This window comes from Malus domestica, chromosome 04 (genome assembly GCF_042453785.1).
Source record: "Malus domestica chromosome 04, GDT2T_hap1".
In the NCBI taxonomy this organism is placed as follows: domain Eukaryota; kingdom Viridiplantae; phylum Streptophyta; class Magnoliopsida; order Rosales; family Rosaceae; genus Malus; species Malus domestica.
The window spans coordinates 4,835,598-4,851,376 of record NC_091664.1 but is presented as its reverse complement, the minus strand read 5'-3'; the positions used below and the strand labels follow the sequence as shown (position 1 = coordinate 4,851,376).

The window sequence follows — 15,779 nt, the reverse complement described above, 5'->3', positions numbered from 1 at the left end:
AGGTGTATTCAATTAGAATTTTAAGATAGTTTATTAAAATCCTTAGAAATCCAAGTGTATTCAATTAGAAATTGATTTTAAAGAATTTGAGAAAGTTAAAGAATCAAAGGGAATTGAAGAGATTTCATAGTGTATTTTAAGCATCCACAAATCTCACATCTCCCCATGAAATTTCAAGGGAATTGAATCAAAATTTTATATGAAATCTCTACAAATCAATTAAACTCCATAAAAATCCATTAAAATCTCTCAAATTCTCAATTGAATACACCCTCTTTCATTGTTACACAAACTTTCATTTCCATTTATTAAATAAAACGAGAAACATCATTGATCGTGAATACAATTTTATGATTACAAACACAATAGAGAAGCAATACAAAATATACTCCACATAATCACATCAAACCAAGCGGAAATGTACGCGCACAAGGAAAAAACATTTGCACGACTTATTGATGAACTTGCAAAAGACGACGCTCCTTCGACAAAGAAGTACTTCATTTTTCAGGCAAACAGACAACAAAACCACAACTACAACAAAACAAAACAACGACAGAACACAAAATAAATTCTTCAAAGGTACAATTCCTTGGCCACAAAAGACTCATATCTAACCAACGTGAAGTTTAAACTCATAAGACCCAAATCGTATGAGCCAAACCCAACACCGTCAAGACACCCAAGGTGATCACAGTATCATCACCTATAGACTTACACTGACAGTAGAACATGTTTGTGAATCCCCTCAAACCACTGCATCTTCTTCCCACAATGGAAAGAAAGCACCACCCTTTGATGATCATGCAATTGTAGGCAAAAAAAAACCCTGGTATGGGTCACTTCCAACAAAGTTGAGCTTCCTCCACATAATACATACCAAGCGCACAGATCATAAAATCACCCCTTAGCGTTGAACAACAATTGTCACTCTAAGATCCAAGGTTGAGAAGTAAGTCATAAGATTGTGTTATTCACACACTCATATTTACCTTCTACACACTATTTTTAATTTTCAGCTGTCAGATCGAATGAATTGAAAATGATCAAATAATAAAAATGAATACGGAGTTGTGTGAAAAGTTAAAAAGAGTGTGAATAATAATACCCAACATAGTATTATTGCAATTGTAGGGGACCGGGGAGTGTGGTGTCATGGTCGCATTTGGGTGGTGAAATATGGGTACTTTCCACCCATATTTGGTCTCTTGTAATAATCCCAAATGGATTAATCAGAGTTGGGACATATTTGGTTAACCTTTCTTTTTGCTGATGTTGAGTTCATGTCTGATTATATTTGATATTCCAACAAAAAAATTAAATAAATATTATATTTGAAAAGTTCAAAATTAATTGAAAACCTTAATTTATGCATTTAATTTTGAATCATTTTCCACGATGCATCTGCAACAAAACTAAATAGAATTATCAACTTTCAAATTGTAGGATATGTATCTTAGTGCCTACATCATAAATAGATAAAAGATATTTGTTGATTTTCCTCAGAACTTATAAAGATTTGTTAATTTCTCGTCTGAACTTTACACTATGTTTGGATGAAGGAAATAAACTTGGAATTTTGGTAAAAGTCTGAATTTATAAATTAACATGCACCAATTCCTTTGTTTGGATTCATAAACATAGAAATTTAGAATTTCCACGTGGAAAAAAAACTTGGAATTTGGGACCTCCAATTCACAAGTTCAAATTCCATGTAAATATGTGTCATTTCCCAATTTCTATGATTTAGAGTTTAAAAATAACAAATTCAGTATTCAATTCCATTATTCTTTTAGATTAACCAAACAAGAAAATTTACAAATTCTTGAAAATAAAATCTTGTAATTTCAATTTCCGTCATTTTAAAATTCCTTAGTAATCTTAAATTTCTTCATCCAAACATAGTGTTAGTTTTAGCTGATTACCCTCCTGAACTTTTATAATTAGCCAATTCTTTCCCCCTGACGTTGGATTTTGGAGTTTTTCATCCAATTTTCTACCTATTTTGGTTAAATGGCAAATGTTTGAGGATAATCAAGTAATTTTATCTCTAATGTGGACAACATATTTTTTTTTCGTCGTCTTCTTTTCCTCTTGACTACGTACACTTTATATTTGAATTAGGTATAAGAGTCCAATTTGCAACTGCAAAGTATTGACTTTATGCCCAATTTACCAAAACAAAATTACTTTTTTGCCTTCCCACAGTTGTTAAGTGTTGTCTTCGCAACCAAAATAGATAAGAAATTAGATGAAAATTTTAAAATCTAACATCAATGGAGAAATTGACTATTTAACATCCATTATAGGAAAGAGGAAAAAAAATACAAAATACAAAAAGATTGCTGGAATCAATGGGGTGCCATTCAAAATTGGCATCATGAGATTATACCTAGTTCGTATATTCATAGATGATGATATTTGGTTTACTTTAACAAGGAAGAATTGTTACCTAACCAAAAAAAAAAAAAAAAAAAAAAAAAATCCAAGAGCAACATAGAGTTACAACTATTTGGGTTCATATCAAATTTTCTCTCTTAATAAAATAATATGATATTAACCATTGATTTAGGGCACACTTCACAATTTAATTACATGATCCAAACTATCATTTTTCGTGTCCCGATAGACCATCCTTACCAACATTCACTTATGACCAAAATTGTTACACCAATTTGATTATTTTCATATGATTTATTCCAGTAATCATTTGTTTAATTACCGTTAGATGATTTTTTTTTATTTGAGTGGAACCTATGCGGGAATAATTTGAAAATGCTCAAGTTTAATTAGAGAAAAATATTATATAGTAAGTATCATATTAACTTGAACGGATTATAAGGTTTTTTTTATTTTTTTTATTAAAGGGGATAACTAGTGGCAAATCACGGTTATCCACTACTTTAGGGCCCGGAGAGGCTATGGGGAATTTCACCTTGCCGGTGATCACATTCAAGCCGACGCACCAGCTCGGAACATCAAACCCGGTACCTCTCACTTTTTTTTGTTTATTGGAGAGCCGTAGTTCGCGCCCTTACTACTAGACCACGTGTTGTGATTATAAGTCTGTGTTAACGTAAAAGGATAAAAAAGTATAGACAATCCAGAAGAAGTGTCATGTAATAGTAACCCTTTTTTGTTTCCATTGACCGATTATTGAAATGGATTTAAAAAAAATATATGAATAAAGGAATGAAGACCGACCAAAATGAAAGGAAGAATGGATTATACAAATAAGAGAAATTTTAGAATGTCAAGAGCACGGTCTAGAATACTAAATGTAATAAAAGAAATTTAATATATTTCCCGAAAAAATTTCTGTATATAATCTGGGGCACATAGATAATTTATGCAGAGAGTGGAAACACTCATCGGCCAATGGTTTCTGCTTCCGTAATAAGTGAGTTCATGGTTTCACTGTACACTTCACACGAAAAGAGGACAAAGCAGTTTGAACAAAAATGGTTTATCCAAAGAGGTTTGAGAGTTTGATGGTTTTGTAGTTTTATTGTGGTTGGCTGGATTTAATTAGGAAAGTACGTACTAGTGTCACATGCCACTACTATTTTTTTTTTTTTAAATAGACAACGGGTGGCAAATTACAATTATCCATCTCTTTCGAAGACGTTTGAGAGTTTGATGATTTTGTTGTTTTACTGTGGTTGGCTGGATTTAATGAGGAAAGTACGTACTAGTGTTACATGCCACTACTATCTTTAAAAAAATAAAATAATAGACAACTGGTGTCAAGCCACAGTTATCTATCTCTTTCAGAAGAAGACTTACAAGGCATTTCAGCCTCTCCTTGTCCACAATCAAGTAGACTCACTAGCTTGGAACCTCGAACCCGAAACCTCCTTGTTTTTTTTTTTTTTTTTTTTTTTGGTATTTTAAGAGCTAAAATCCGTGTTCTTACCACTGAGCCACTTGCTATTCACATGCCACTACCATCTACTACAACTATTTTATGAACAAAATCACATCGCGTTGCCCTCGTTATATAATAAACAATAAAAGGAGAATAATTTTTTCTTTAATTAAGCAACAAATTAAAGCAGATTAATTCATATAATATTTTTACAAAAGTCCAGGGTCTAATTTTATATGTAATTACAAAAAAAAATTAAGAGATTAATATAAAGTGAAAATGGTTGGACTTTAGTAACTTGTAAATATTAGGTAATGTGATTTCAAAGTAGGTATGAGATCAACTATGGCTAGACCTAAACAGCTAATAAATCACACATTTTTTTAACATAAAAAAAAATCACATATTGAACTACAAAAAAAATCCTATGTATTAAATTTCCTTACACACAGAAAAATCTGGTTTTTAGGTCTTTTTTCTTTTTCTCATTTCACAATTTTAAATTGAATTTTAATGTTGTGGGATTAAGTTTCAAATATAGTCCTAAATTTAACCGAAAAATAGACAATGTTAGTGAAAATAACCAATGGTACAATACATTGTTAAGTATGAGAAAGAAAAAATAATAATATGAGAATTCATAAACTAAATCAATCTTAAAGTAAAATTCAACGATCATTGCTACAATAAGCCAGAAGACTCACTCAACTCTCTAGAATTTAGGAGTCTCACAAAACATTGAATTAATTGGATGAATGACAAAATGAGATGTACCCTTTGTATAAATGTAGAAGTGATTATTTATAAAAGTTGTGTATTTACTTGAAAAGTGGACGTATGTATCTCTTTATACTAAAGACAAAAGTGTCACCAATACCACTGTATTACAATTTACATGTATTTTTTTTTCACTTTTAAGTAAAATGTGTTAATTTCTATTTTCGTTAATGACAAGTTCTATAAGACATTATTACCAACTCATTGTAGAGTTCAAAACTTCTGCACTAATGGCCTCTCTGTGACTTATCTCATTTGTTGACACCTAATTATTCATTAAAAATTAAAGATATTAAGTCAAAACGACATGTGTCACTCAAGTAAACAAGTTATAGAGAGGCAACAAAAAAAATTTGAGCGCAGGAGATTTGAACTCCTCATTGTGTGACTTTAAAGGCTTGTTTGGTGAGCTATATGAGATTGAATCTTAGGAAATAAAATTGGATTAGCAAGGATTGGTTAGACTTTGTAAGACGTGACTTGTAACTCATGTATAAAGATACGTTATATAAGTCACTCCATTGTGAATTCCTAACTCATCCAGTCCAACTTACATTTTGACACAACAAACAATAAGTTAAACTCACGTTCATTTTAATTAGTCACAACTTATCTCAACCAGTCTACTAAACTAGCCCTAAACATATGAATCATAAAGACGAAAGTTGTATCATTTCATTTGAAGTTAAACATACACAACCTTTTATTCTCATTACAAAGTCCGAACCATCAAACTCTATTTCCAGTTAAATAAAGGTAGTGTTATCCACACATTCATTTTTACTTTTCACACTCTTTTTAATTTTCAGCTGTTTAATCAAACAAATTAAAGAAGATTAATGTTAAAAAATTAACAAGAATATACTGAAAGTAAAATTGAGTGTGAATAACGCTATCCTAAATAAATATATATTCGTAAATAAATTAAAATTTCAATATATTAGTGGCATGGACATGGTTAGGCATGGTGTACAACACGTCCGCATGTGCTGGACATGGATTAGTCAATGCCGCTTGAAAGTGAAGCAATTAAAAAACTCCCTTTTAAGACTTTAAGTAATGTGGTTGGTTGGAGTTTGATCTCGGTTTTCTTGACAATTTATAAATTCATGCACGCCCTTATTTTTATACAACCATGCATCAATACTATATAGCTGATTTTATTTAGTGAGATAATACTTTGTTGTTATTGTTGGATGTATCAATACTAATGGAGTGGAAGAATAAATTGATTGCGAACTCATCATTATCAAGATTCGAACCTAAGATATCTTACTTGCAAATTTAGAAGAATACCACTAGATCGTAGTACTAGAGTTGCACGGGACCATTGAGGGGAGAGCGGGGGTAAAGTTGATGAAGGGCTACGGGGCACATGCCCCTTCTCATTTTTTTGTTAAAAAAATATACACTTAGTATTACGGTCTAGTGTATTCCTCTTCACTTGTAAGAGGGAGATCTTAGGTTTGATTTTAGCCAAATGAGAATTCGAACCTAATTATTATGGCTAGCCCATGGTAAGGCTTAGCTCACTCTCTCTCCCCTTAGTGTAGATAATATTGTATGTTTTTAAAATATACATTTAGTTTTAAGCAATTTGTTAAAACTATCTTCAAAATCTCTCCTTTTCAATTCTTTTATCGTGAAATAGGCGAGTTCAACAAAAACTAGACAACATCGACATCTCTGCAGTGCAACTCTATCACTCAATCCATATCCAACACCATCAACAAAAAATATGTCTGTTTTTAGCGAAACGACACTGATTTTAGTAAAGTTTAAAGCTAGTCATGTTTTCTCAAAATAAGAAAAGCCCATTAACCCTCCCTCCTCCCAATCATCTTCTAGATTTTACCTCTCTGCCCATGTGTACATGTATTGACCTATCGACAAAATTAAAATGGCACTAAAGGGCAGGGATGTACACTAAACACACAATGGTATGGGTCACCCAAGTGGTTGCCGAAATGCCTCATCGAAAACGTTGGAAAATTTTAATTTTTTTTTTTTACATTTCCGCCACTACATAATTAGTTATGCTCCAAGTGAACTAACTTTCTAGCTCCACTCCTAGTACAACCCACCTGAGCCCCAAAATAGAATGTCATATACAATCGTCTCATTGTGTGGCATAGCGCAACCTCCTCCAAGTAAAATATTGCTTAATACAAAAAGAAAAAATCACTAAAATTCATGATTCTATACTTAATAACAAACATCTCAAAGGTTATTCAAGACCAACTCAACTAGATCGAAATGTTGCACTCCTCGACCCGGCCCCAAAATAAGCTGGGAAAGAAGTGGTCCGGAATCTGCTTGGCTGCAAAAGAACTGAAATATTGTTCCCGAATCTGTTTCTTTATCGTTTCTGAGGTGTTATTGTCGCTCTAAAATAAAATAATAATAAAACAGAGAGTGCCACCACCAAGAATAATACCTGGTTGAACTGAAAGATATCTCTGATGCTTAAAAATCATGCCACTACCAATAATTCCATCTTTTATCTTTCAAAAAGACTTTGATTACAACGAATTCAAAAAACAACCTTTCAAATATGCCACCTTATCTTTCAAATATATATATATATATATATTTATATAAACATACACCAAAGAGGGAATCCATTATATACAAAAGTGAAATACATACTCCACACCTCACCAACCAAAATGCACAATGAGTCAAAGAGTACCATGTACCTTGCCTTCCTAAGTGCTTAAAAAATGAGGAGAAAAGAAAACATTTTGAAATGGAATTAAGGTTCCGTTCTCTCGTACCTAACATCCAACGGTGACGTGCTGTTTTTCTTCTCCGAAGAGCTTGTTTCATATATACTGCCATCTTCAGAATCTGATTCATTTATTGATAACGTTGTGATCTTCAGAATCTGATTCGTTTATTGATAGGTTGTCATCTTCAGAATCCTCACATTCTGATAGCTCTGAGATTGAGGAACCTGTGTCTATCTCTGAAAGACTCGCGGAAAAGAAATCACTTGTGGAATCTACCTTTTGCTTTTCAAGTTCCCCTGATTCCTTGGTCTCTTTTGTTGGACTATCCAAGATTGAAATGGGATTTCTGTCATTTGGGTCACCATAAAGCGCAATATGTCTGTAATACAGCTCCAGTTCCTTCTCAGCAACAGCAATGAAGTGCCGCACAGTCTCGAGGGATTGCTCGTACTTAAACTTTTCCAGTGCCTGTAAACAGGGAAAACAGACTCAATATTGAGAGTTCATCACTCAAGTTTCAAGCTCCATTACAAGATGAGACGTTCGTAAAGCAACAAGAATATAAAATTGAACTACCCTCTGCTTGTCAAAACTGCTGAACAAAATAATTATTTTCCTTACTCGAGGATAACTTTTTGTTAAAGTACCTTAAATCAAGTTTTCCAGTGAAATGTTTTATGGTTGAACTATAAAGTTTCCGTGAACTTGGTTCATGCTAGATCAGAGAGTTGATCTGGACAAGGTAATCAACAGGCCCAGCCATGGGACCAATAAACAGGCCAGGCAAGGCCACAGCCATACCTGCAGGCCGTGAGCCGACAAGCCTCTAGCTGGAGTTAAGTTATGTTCATTTCCATAAATTATTAAGAACAAAAATTAATGAAGGATATGCTGAAATGACCAGAATTAAGTTAATTGAAACTTGACCCCAATGAGCGGATAAAAAAGAAAGAAAGAGAGAAATAGATGCGGAAATGACTGCCATAGGCACTTGTCTGTCGACTAGATACTCTTTCCAAAGGTACTTGATTGACAACAAAACAATTACGGAAATGGAAGATGTGAAAGTGCAATACCTAGCAAAAACAGACCACACCTCACATTTCAAACTAATACGGAAAATGCTATAAAGTTGAGTTTAAAATAATAAACAGTTACACCAGAGAGAGAAGAAACTGAATAGATGAAGCTTGAAAAATCACCTTTTTCTTGGACAAAGTATTTGTGGGTGACATAACTTTTGGCATGACGTAGTTCTTTCCTCGATAGAATACTATGGTGTCATCTCCAACTATTTGAATTGGGATCCCGCCACTCAGTCTAGCAATTTCCTGGGCATATTCATGTACTTGGCCAGGTTTACATGGCTTGCAAATCACCTTGACGGTTTCATGTTTTTTCCAATGCATATGCATGTTAAGAATAACGCCCCCGAAAATTCCTCGTTTTCCAATTGGTGCATAATTAGACTTCTTTTGAGCCATTTTCTTCATATAAAACCGCTCCTCACCTGTCAGGTCATCTGGTTGTACCTCAGGACCCTGGACTTTTGGAATTTCATACCTCTTAAGTCTTTCAATCAGCAAAGCTTCCTTTATTCTAGCCTGAATAGAAAGAAAAAAAGTCACGAAAATTAAAGACTACGATCGTTGTACCCAGTGCACAAGGCTCCCGCTTTACGCAGGGTCTGGGAGAGTGATAAAAAAAAATTCCTATCTTTAAAAGACTTGCGCTATCAAAAGATTTTTTAAAACAAATGAAAAGACAAACTGGTCATGAGGGGCAGTAGTGTTTGAAAGTATTTCAATTTTGTTTTAAAAGTACTAAAATGACCTAAGCCTCACCAAATATTGGAAACCAATTACAAATTCTTGACTAGTGCACAGAAAAAGGTGGAAACTATATGAGGCCTCCTCATATTGGGAGGGAAAAAAGGGAAAGCGAATCGAACATTAAAATAAATAAAAAACGATCATAGGTCATCATAATTGTGCAAGTTCCTAAATATTTCAGTCTAAAGGAAATAGCTTTTGAATGAAAAGAGGCACATAACTGCAGAAATGAGAGAATTACTGTAAACTAACACCTTCCCTGACACAATTGGTTTAAATTTAAAAATTAAACCTTTGTTTAAATACAAAAATAGATTCAGGGGAGGGTAAAAAGTCAGACTTTTCCCAAGGGTGTGGCCTAATTTGGAGTTATAAACACCTTTAGATGTTAAAAAATTTAACGGCATCCCAACCCCTAAGAAATATATTTTCAACAAATGTGTTTCCTTCTAAAAAAATTATACTTGACAAATAGCTTGGTTCCGAACACAGCACTCTTATTTTCCTTTTTCTTTTTCCAGTTCCAGCAAAATTTTCAAATATGCAAAAGCATAAATTTCAATTTAAGAAACTAAGGCATGCAACAGTCAATTGAAACTCTTTTTCTTTTCCAGTTTTTTTTATAATTTTTTTTGGAACCTTAATAGCTTTGACTTTAATCAGAGTTTGTTGCAAGACTTTGTCCTGAGACAATATTTCTTAAGCAAAGTACTTGGTCTGCAAGGAAGAGCATTGCTTAACTCTAAGAATCAAGAAAAGCCGCAGTATGCATTTACCCTTTTATTGAAGAGAAAAAATTATATAGTTTAGACTAATATTAGTTCAGATATAATATAAAGTGCCACAAGCTTATCTGGCTTTTAAAGGACATAAGACATACTATAAGCGCATAAAGAACTAGGAATACCAGAAAACAAAATTTCAACTCATTTCCAAGTCAAATCTCTACTTGGTGAAAATCCACCTTGGAGAACAAACTAGAACTAACCACTCTATCTGATGTTCTCAAGCCTATGAATGGCCGAATTGGAAACCTATAGTTGACTTTTATCTATTTAATTAACACAGATTTTCCGCAAAGTCCTTCAAAAGTTTTCAGAGCAGAAATTGCAGAAGGACCACAACTATGACCAATTGGAAAAAGACCTTCTACTTGCCAATTCAACTTGCAATGATCCTTAGGGTTCACTTATAATGTGAAAGATGAGGAAATTATGATAAGATCTAGGGACAAAACTAATGGCATGATGAACATGTCCCATGGATGGTAACTCACCTTTTGGGAATCAAGTCATGAACCTCATCTAGTAAATAATTATTCGCAGGGTCACAGGTGGTTGGTAGGAACCCGAATAGACTCTAAATAAAACAAGTACTATCACTCTAATTCATACCTCTTTTAAAAACTTCCATTGGAACAAATATGATTTATACTTGCTGGGATAGAGAGGAAGTGGAACCGCACTTAGGATTACGACTTTCTACATGTTGGCAAGCCTTAAGATAATAATCGCTGCTTAAGCATAAAGCTGTAGTTATTATCCGTACAATGTCTCTCTGAATCATGATCACAAAGCCAAGGAAGTGGTAAAATCCATAGTAAAGACATCACAACCAGAATAGTCCAATTCAGCTCACCTTTTCAAGCTTGTACTTGATTCTCCCCTCAGCATTAGCAAACTTCTGCCCTTTCTTTTTCCTCTGAATGCCGAGCCGACGTGGATCCTTCCTATTGGCGGCTCTTCTCTCCTGCTTTTCTCTCATTCTCTGTTGCTTCAACCTCTTCTTGGTCAACCACTTCTCCTTTTTTGGTGGATCGATTTCGTGCATCTCGAACTTGGGTTTCCCCTGTGATATCACCAAATTCACCGACCCATGGCTCAAGTTTCTGAAAACCCATGATGGGTTTAGAGGATTTGGCAGAGGCAAGTGTTTGGTTGCAATGAAAATTGGTTCTTGGGTTGGAAAACCTGACCTGAATGACAGAAAATGTGGCAGGAAAATGGTGAACCCACATCAATATTCCACAATCCAGAATCATCATTATATTGAATAACAAATTTAAGAGTTCAGTGGGATTATACTATTGGCAGGACAGAATTGAAATTCTTGAAAACCCATTAACATTTTCTCATAATTCAATTAAACGGTTTAACGGGTTGTGTTTGGATGCAGAGAAAATTGATGTTAAGGATAGCGGCAACAACCAAACAACCATATAAAATGTATTGCAGAGAGAGAGAGAGAGAGAGAGAGAGAGAGAGAGAGAGAGAGAACCTTAGAGAGTGGGGTTTGGAAGGCGATTTGAGAACCGAAGAAGCTCTGCGAACAGCAGCCGAAAACACAGCTCTTGCCATTTTACTGACAAATTGCCAGTGAGAGTGGGAGTGCAGAAGATTAAGGTTGCACGGTCTGCAACCGAACCGGGTTCAAACCGCTTTGGACCGGACGGCTTACCATACGAGCTGCGATTCTGCAGGCCAAAGGTCCACCCAGAGAACCACGTGTCGAAACCACAGGAGTTTAAAGTTGAATGTTGACTTTTATATCTTTCTCTATCCAATCCGATTTTGACACGTCATATTGAATTGAGCCCCATATTTACAACCTGAACCCTCTCGCCTTCCTCGCTCTCTCTCTCTCTCTCTCTCTCTCTGTGGCGTCGAGACTCAGAAACCAGGCGTTTCCATGTCCTTCACGATCAACTAACGGAAGGGTTCCGCGAATTTACAGTAAGTCTCTTATTTTTTTAATTTAATTTGATCTAAAAATTGTAAAAGTTTCTTCCTTTTTGTTTAATTTATTTTAGGGTTTTTAATTTTTGATTAGTTTTCCGTTTGGTTGCTGAGAAAATGTCGAGAATATGAATGGTAGTGAGAAAAGATTTTAGATTCTGGATTGTTTTGCGTTGTTTTAATTAGCTATGGAATTAATTAGTGTTTGAATATTTGTATGTGAAAGTAAATATGCGTTTTGGGGAAAATTAGAGCACTGACTTTGTGGGAAGAGAGGAGAAGAAGTTTAATATTCAAATGCCACTAATCAATGGTTTGGACCATATTGATTAACTTAATCTTGTTCAAAGAACTTTGTTCGGTTGCTAATTGGTTCGGTTAATTTTGTGTTTTTTGCTTTTAGGTGGCCAAATTGGCATAGAAAAGAAGATTGGGGATAATACTTTATTTTTCTCTTTTTTTGTTTTAGAAATCAACCAAAGAATTGGGGTTTATCTTGGATGAGTTTTCGGTATAGGGTAAGTTTGACAAGAGTTCAAAAACACAAGTGGAGGAAATTTAGCTTAATAGTATTGGTAATGAGGAACTCGTAACTTTAGGAGTTATTTTCATGTCCTCATACTCACTCTTGGGAAATAATCAACAGTCATGTGTTAGCTCAAACCGGATCTCTACTTTTAGTTTGTACTTGCGGAATCCCTCATGGTAAGAATGAACCTTCCTCAGATTTGAAACTGCACTCTGATTGTTCCACAAATTTAAACCGCCCAAGTCTCAAACAGTTATTATCGTGTTGTTTTCTGAAGTTATTGTTGTTATCTGAACAGAAGATTCTGAACTGTCTTCAGACTTTTTTTGTTATATTTTGGAATCAATAAGTCTTTCCAAATATTTGTCTGCTGACAGTCATTTTTTATGCTGACCATCAATTGTGTGGCGAAACTTATTGGAAAAAATTCTTCTTATTGCAGTGGAATTTGCACTTGATGGTGATGTTGATGGCGAGGTGGTGGGGAGTTCTGCTGAGATGGAACTTAGTAGAGCAGCTGATGAAAATGAAACCGGCGGTAGTTCTGTTGAAGGGGCATTCCAGTTGGGCCTGGATGATAAAATAAATGTAGATTCTCCCGGAGGGGATATAATTCCAGAAGCAGTTCCTGTAGTATCGGTGGTTTCCGCAGATGAGCCATATGTTGGTCAAGAGTTTGAAACTGAAGCAGCTGCTCATGCATTTTATAATGCATATGCCACACATGTGGGATTCATAATTCGTGTAAGCAAGCTCTCTCGATCAAGGCGCGATGGATCTGCCATTGGTCGTGCACTTGTTTGTAACAAAGAGGGTTATAGAATGCCTGACAAACGTGAAAAAATTGTAAGGCAAAGAGCCGAGACCAGGGTTGGTTGCAGAGCAATGATTTTGGTGAGGAAAGTAACTTCTGGGAAATGGGTTGTCACAAAATTTGTAAAGGAGCACACTCATCCTTTGACACCTGGGAAAGGTCGAAGGGATTGCATTTATGATCAATATCCGGTTAGTTGTTTTTCTCCTTTTTTGACCATTAGTGTTTGGCTTTTTCCATTGTTAAATTTTCTTATCCCTTGCAAAGTTCTGAAGTTTGTTAATAGTAATAGGTCTTTTACAAATAATGGGGGGTGGTATATTACAATCTGTATTCATGAATATCTTCTTTTCTATTACCATGGGAGTAGAGTAAATGGCTATCACTATGTTTGGGATTTGAAGTAGAGTAAATAGTGTAATCATATTCAGTATCCGGTTAGGCACATTTTAGCAACTCACTCTGTACTGTATGATATCAGATGCTAGGTAATGAAGTTAGTAATGATTGAATTTTACAAATATGGAGGCTACAATGGCTAGAAGTTGGCCAAAAGTAATGTGAGTGGGAGATGTCAAAAGCAAAGGCAGGATTTAAAAAAAAAAAAAAAAAAAAAAGGTGGTTTCGTAATAGATCGGACTCAAATCTTGAAAACTCTGGCTTTTTGGTTTGATGTTCATCTGAAACAGTTTTTAGTCTCCCTTCCTTTTTTGATGAAATGTTATTCACATAGTATTTAATGTTAGGCAAGTGACTGTTGAATTCTTTTGCTGTTTGGGCTTTTTTTGACATGCGGCAGCTAGTGTCTATACACACTACAGTAGCCTAAAATCAGACGTGGTTGTAGAATTTTTGGAATGTAGTTCTTTAATACTTCCTTGAGGGCGAGCCTTGGCACAACAGAAAGGTTGCTCCTTTGTGATGGAAAGGTCAAAGTTCGAGTTGTGGAAACAACCTCTTTTCAAAAGCAATGATAAGGCTGTGTACGATAGACATCCATTTCCGCAATGGTGGTGATTTTGTTTCTCCAACATGCCATTCGATCCTTGAATGTGTAAATGTCTTTGAGTCCTAAGCTCATCGTTGTCCATTTCCACAATGAGTACTCGAGATGATTTGCAATTGCTTTCTAGAATGTAATTATGCTATATCATTGTTGCTTCTGTCCGCCATGCTTTCATGTGTAGGTTATGGCTTTCGGTTTTCATTGTTGTCTCCTGTGTTGTATTCGAGTCCTAAGCTCATAGTTGTCCATTTCCACAATGAGTACTTGAGATGATTTGCACTTGCTTTCTAGGATGTTTAATATGTTATATTATTGTTGTTTCTGTCCGCCATGCTTGCATGTGTAGGTTATGGCTTTTGGTTTTCGCTGTTTCCTCCTGTGTTGTATGGTGAAAAGTGAAAACCATGCAGTTTTTTTTAGTTACCATGGTTAGCAGCTAGATCATTAAAACAAGGTTCTAGCCTATTAAAGTATTGTAGTTGAAACATAAACATTTCCTAGTTTGCGGTTTTGTGCACGCGAAGAATGGACTATGTATGCTTTTCACAAACGAATACATTACATGTGGGAGTTATGTTCTTTCTCCACAGACTTACTTGCGACTAATCCAGACATTGAAATGGATTGATGCTGAAAATCATGACGAGAAAATGGAGATGCTATTGTTGGGAAAATTTTAATTGGGTTTGAATTTGTGAATCATAATAATACAGCTTGACGTGTATTTTAATTACCTTTTGTTTTCTCGTTCAGAATGAGCATGACAAGATTCGGGAATTATCTCAGCAGTTGGCCATAGAGAAAAAGCGTGCTGTGACCTATAAAAGACATCTGGAACTAATTTTTGAGCACATTGAAGAACACAACGAGAGCCTATCAAAAAAGATCCAACACATAGTAGACAGTGTGAAGGAGATTGAAGGCAAAGAACTGCAAGGACACAGATAAGGATTTCTGCAACTTAAGCACTTTCTCGTTTGGTAAAACATAGAATCAAGCAATGTCGTGGACAATTCTGTAGGATGAATCATTCGGTCATTGTTTTGATTTTAGTGTTAGGGGTTCGCCTGGATTTTAGGAAGCTAGTTAGTTTCTAACCTTCTATAGCTTTGTGATGTTTTAGTCACTGGCATTCATTGGACTGCCTTGCGTAAATTTCTCGTCTGCATCAAATAGTCAGTAGGGAAAATGTGATTGAGTCCATGTACAGTTTTACCTGAGCCATCCATGTGAATTGTGCTTATAAAGCAGATTATAGGACGTCCGAAGGAAGTTGGAATCGGACCATCGCTTACACGTGAAATTTGCTATGAGGTCTGTTTTGTATAGCTTCAGAACACTGTTTCCAATCTTCCTTTTAAATACAACTCTTGAGAATTACCCTTTGCTGATGGTTGTGGTTTTCGTATACTTGTATTAAGACACTTAACGTACCAGACTGTGTTTTCGGCATATTGAAAATTTTTGCTGGAGAGGGGATTTTCCA

At 35.0% G+C, this 15,779-nt stretch overlaps 2 protein-coding genes across 2 annotated transcripts; one reads left to right on the top strand and one right to left on the bottom strand.

Moving 5' to 3' along the window:
• Positions 1–7,249: 7,249 nt before the first annotated feature.
• LOC114824329 (uncharacterized CRM domain-containing protein At3g25440, chloroplastic) lies at positions 7,250–11,618 on the bottom strand. Its single transcript, XM_029100908.2, has 4 exons — positions 11,487–11,618; positions 10,848–11,184; positions 8,580–8,981; positions 7,250–7,845 (listed from the first exon to the last, which is right to left on the bottom strand). The coding sequence occupies exons 1-4, from the start codon at positions 11,564–11,566 to the stop codon at positions 7,501–7,503; spliced, it is 1,164 nt and encodes a 387-aa protein (XP_028956741.1). The 5' UTR covers positions 11,567–11,618; the 3' UTR covers positions 7,250–7,500.
• Positions 11,619–11,706: 88 nt separating this feature from the next.
• On the top strand, positions 11,707–15,679 carry LOC114824330 (protein FAR1-RELATED SEQUENCE 5-like). The gene is made up of 3 exons (XM_029100909.2): positions 11,707–11,941; positions 12,916–13,478; positions 15,047–15,679. Coding segments are annotated over exons 1-3 (759 nt in total). The 5' UTR covers positions 11,707–11,940; the 3' UTR covers positions 15,242–15,679.
• The last annotated feature ends 100 nt before the right edge of the window (positions 15,680–15,779 follow it).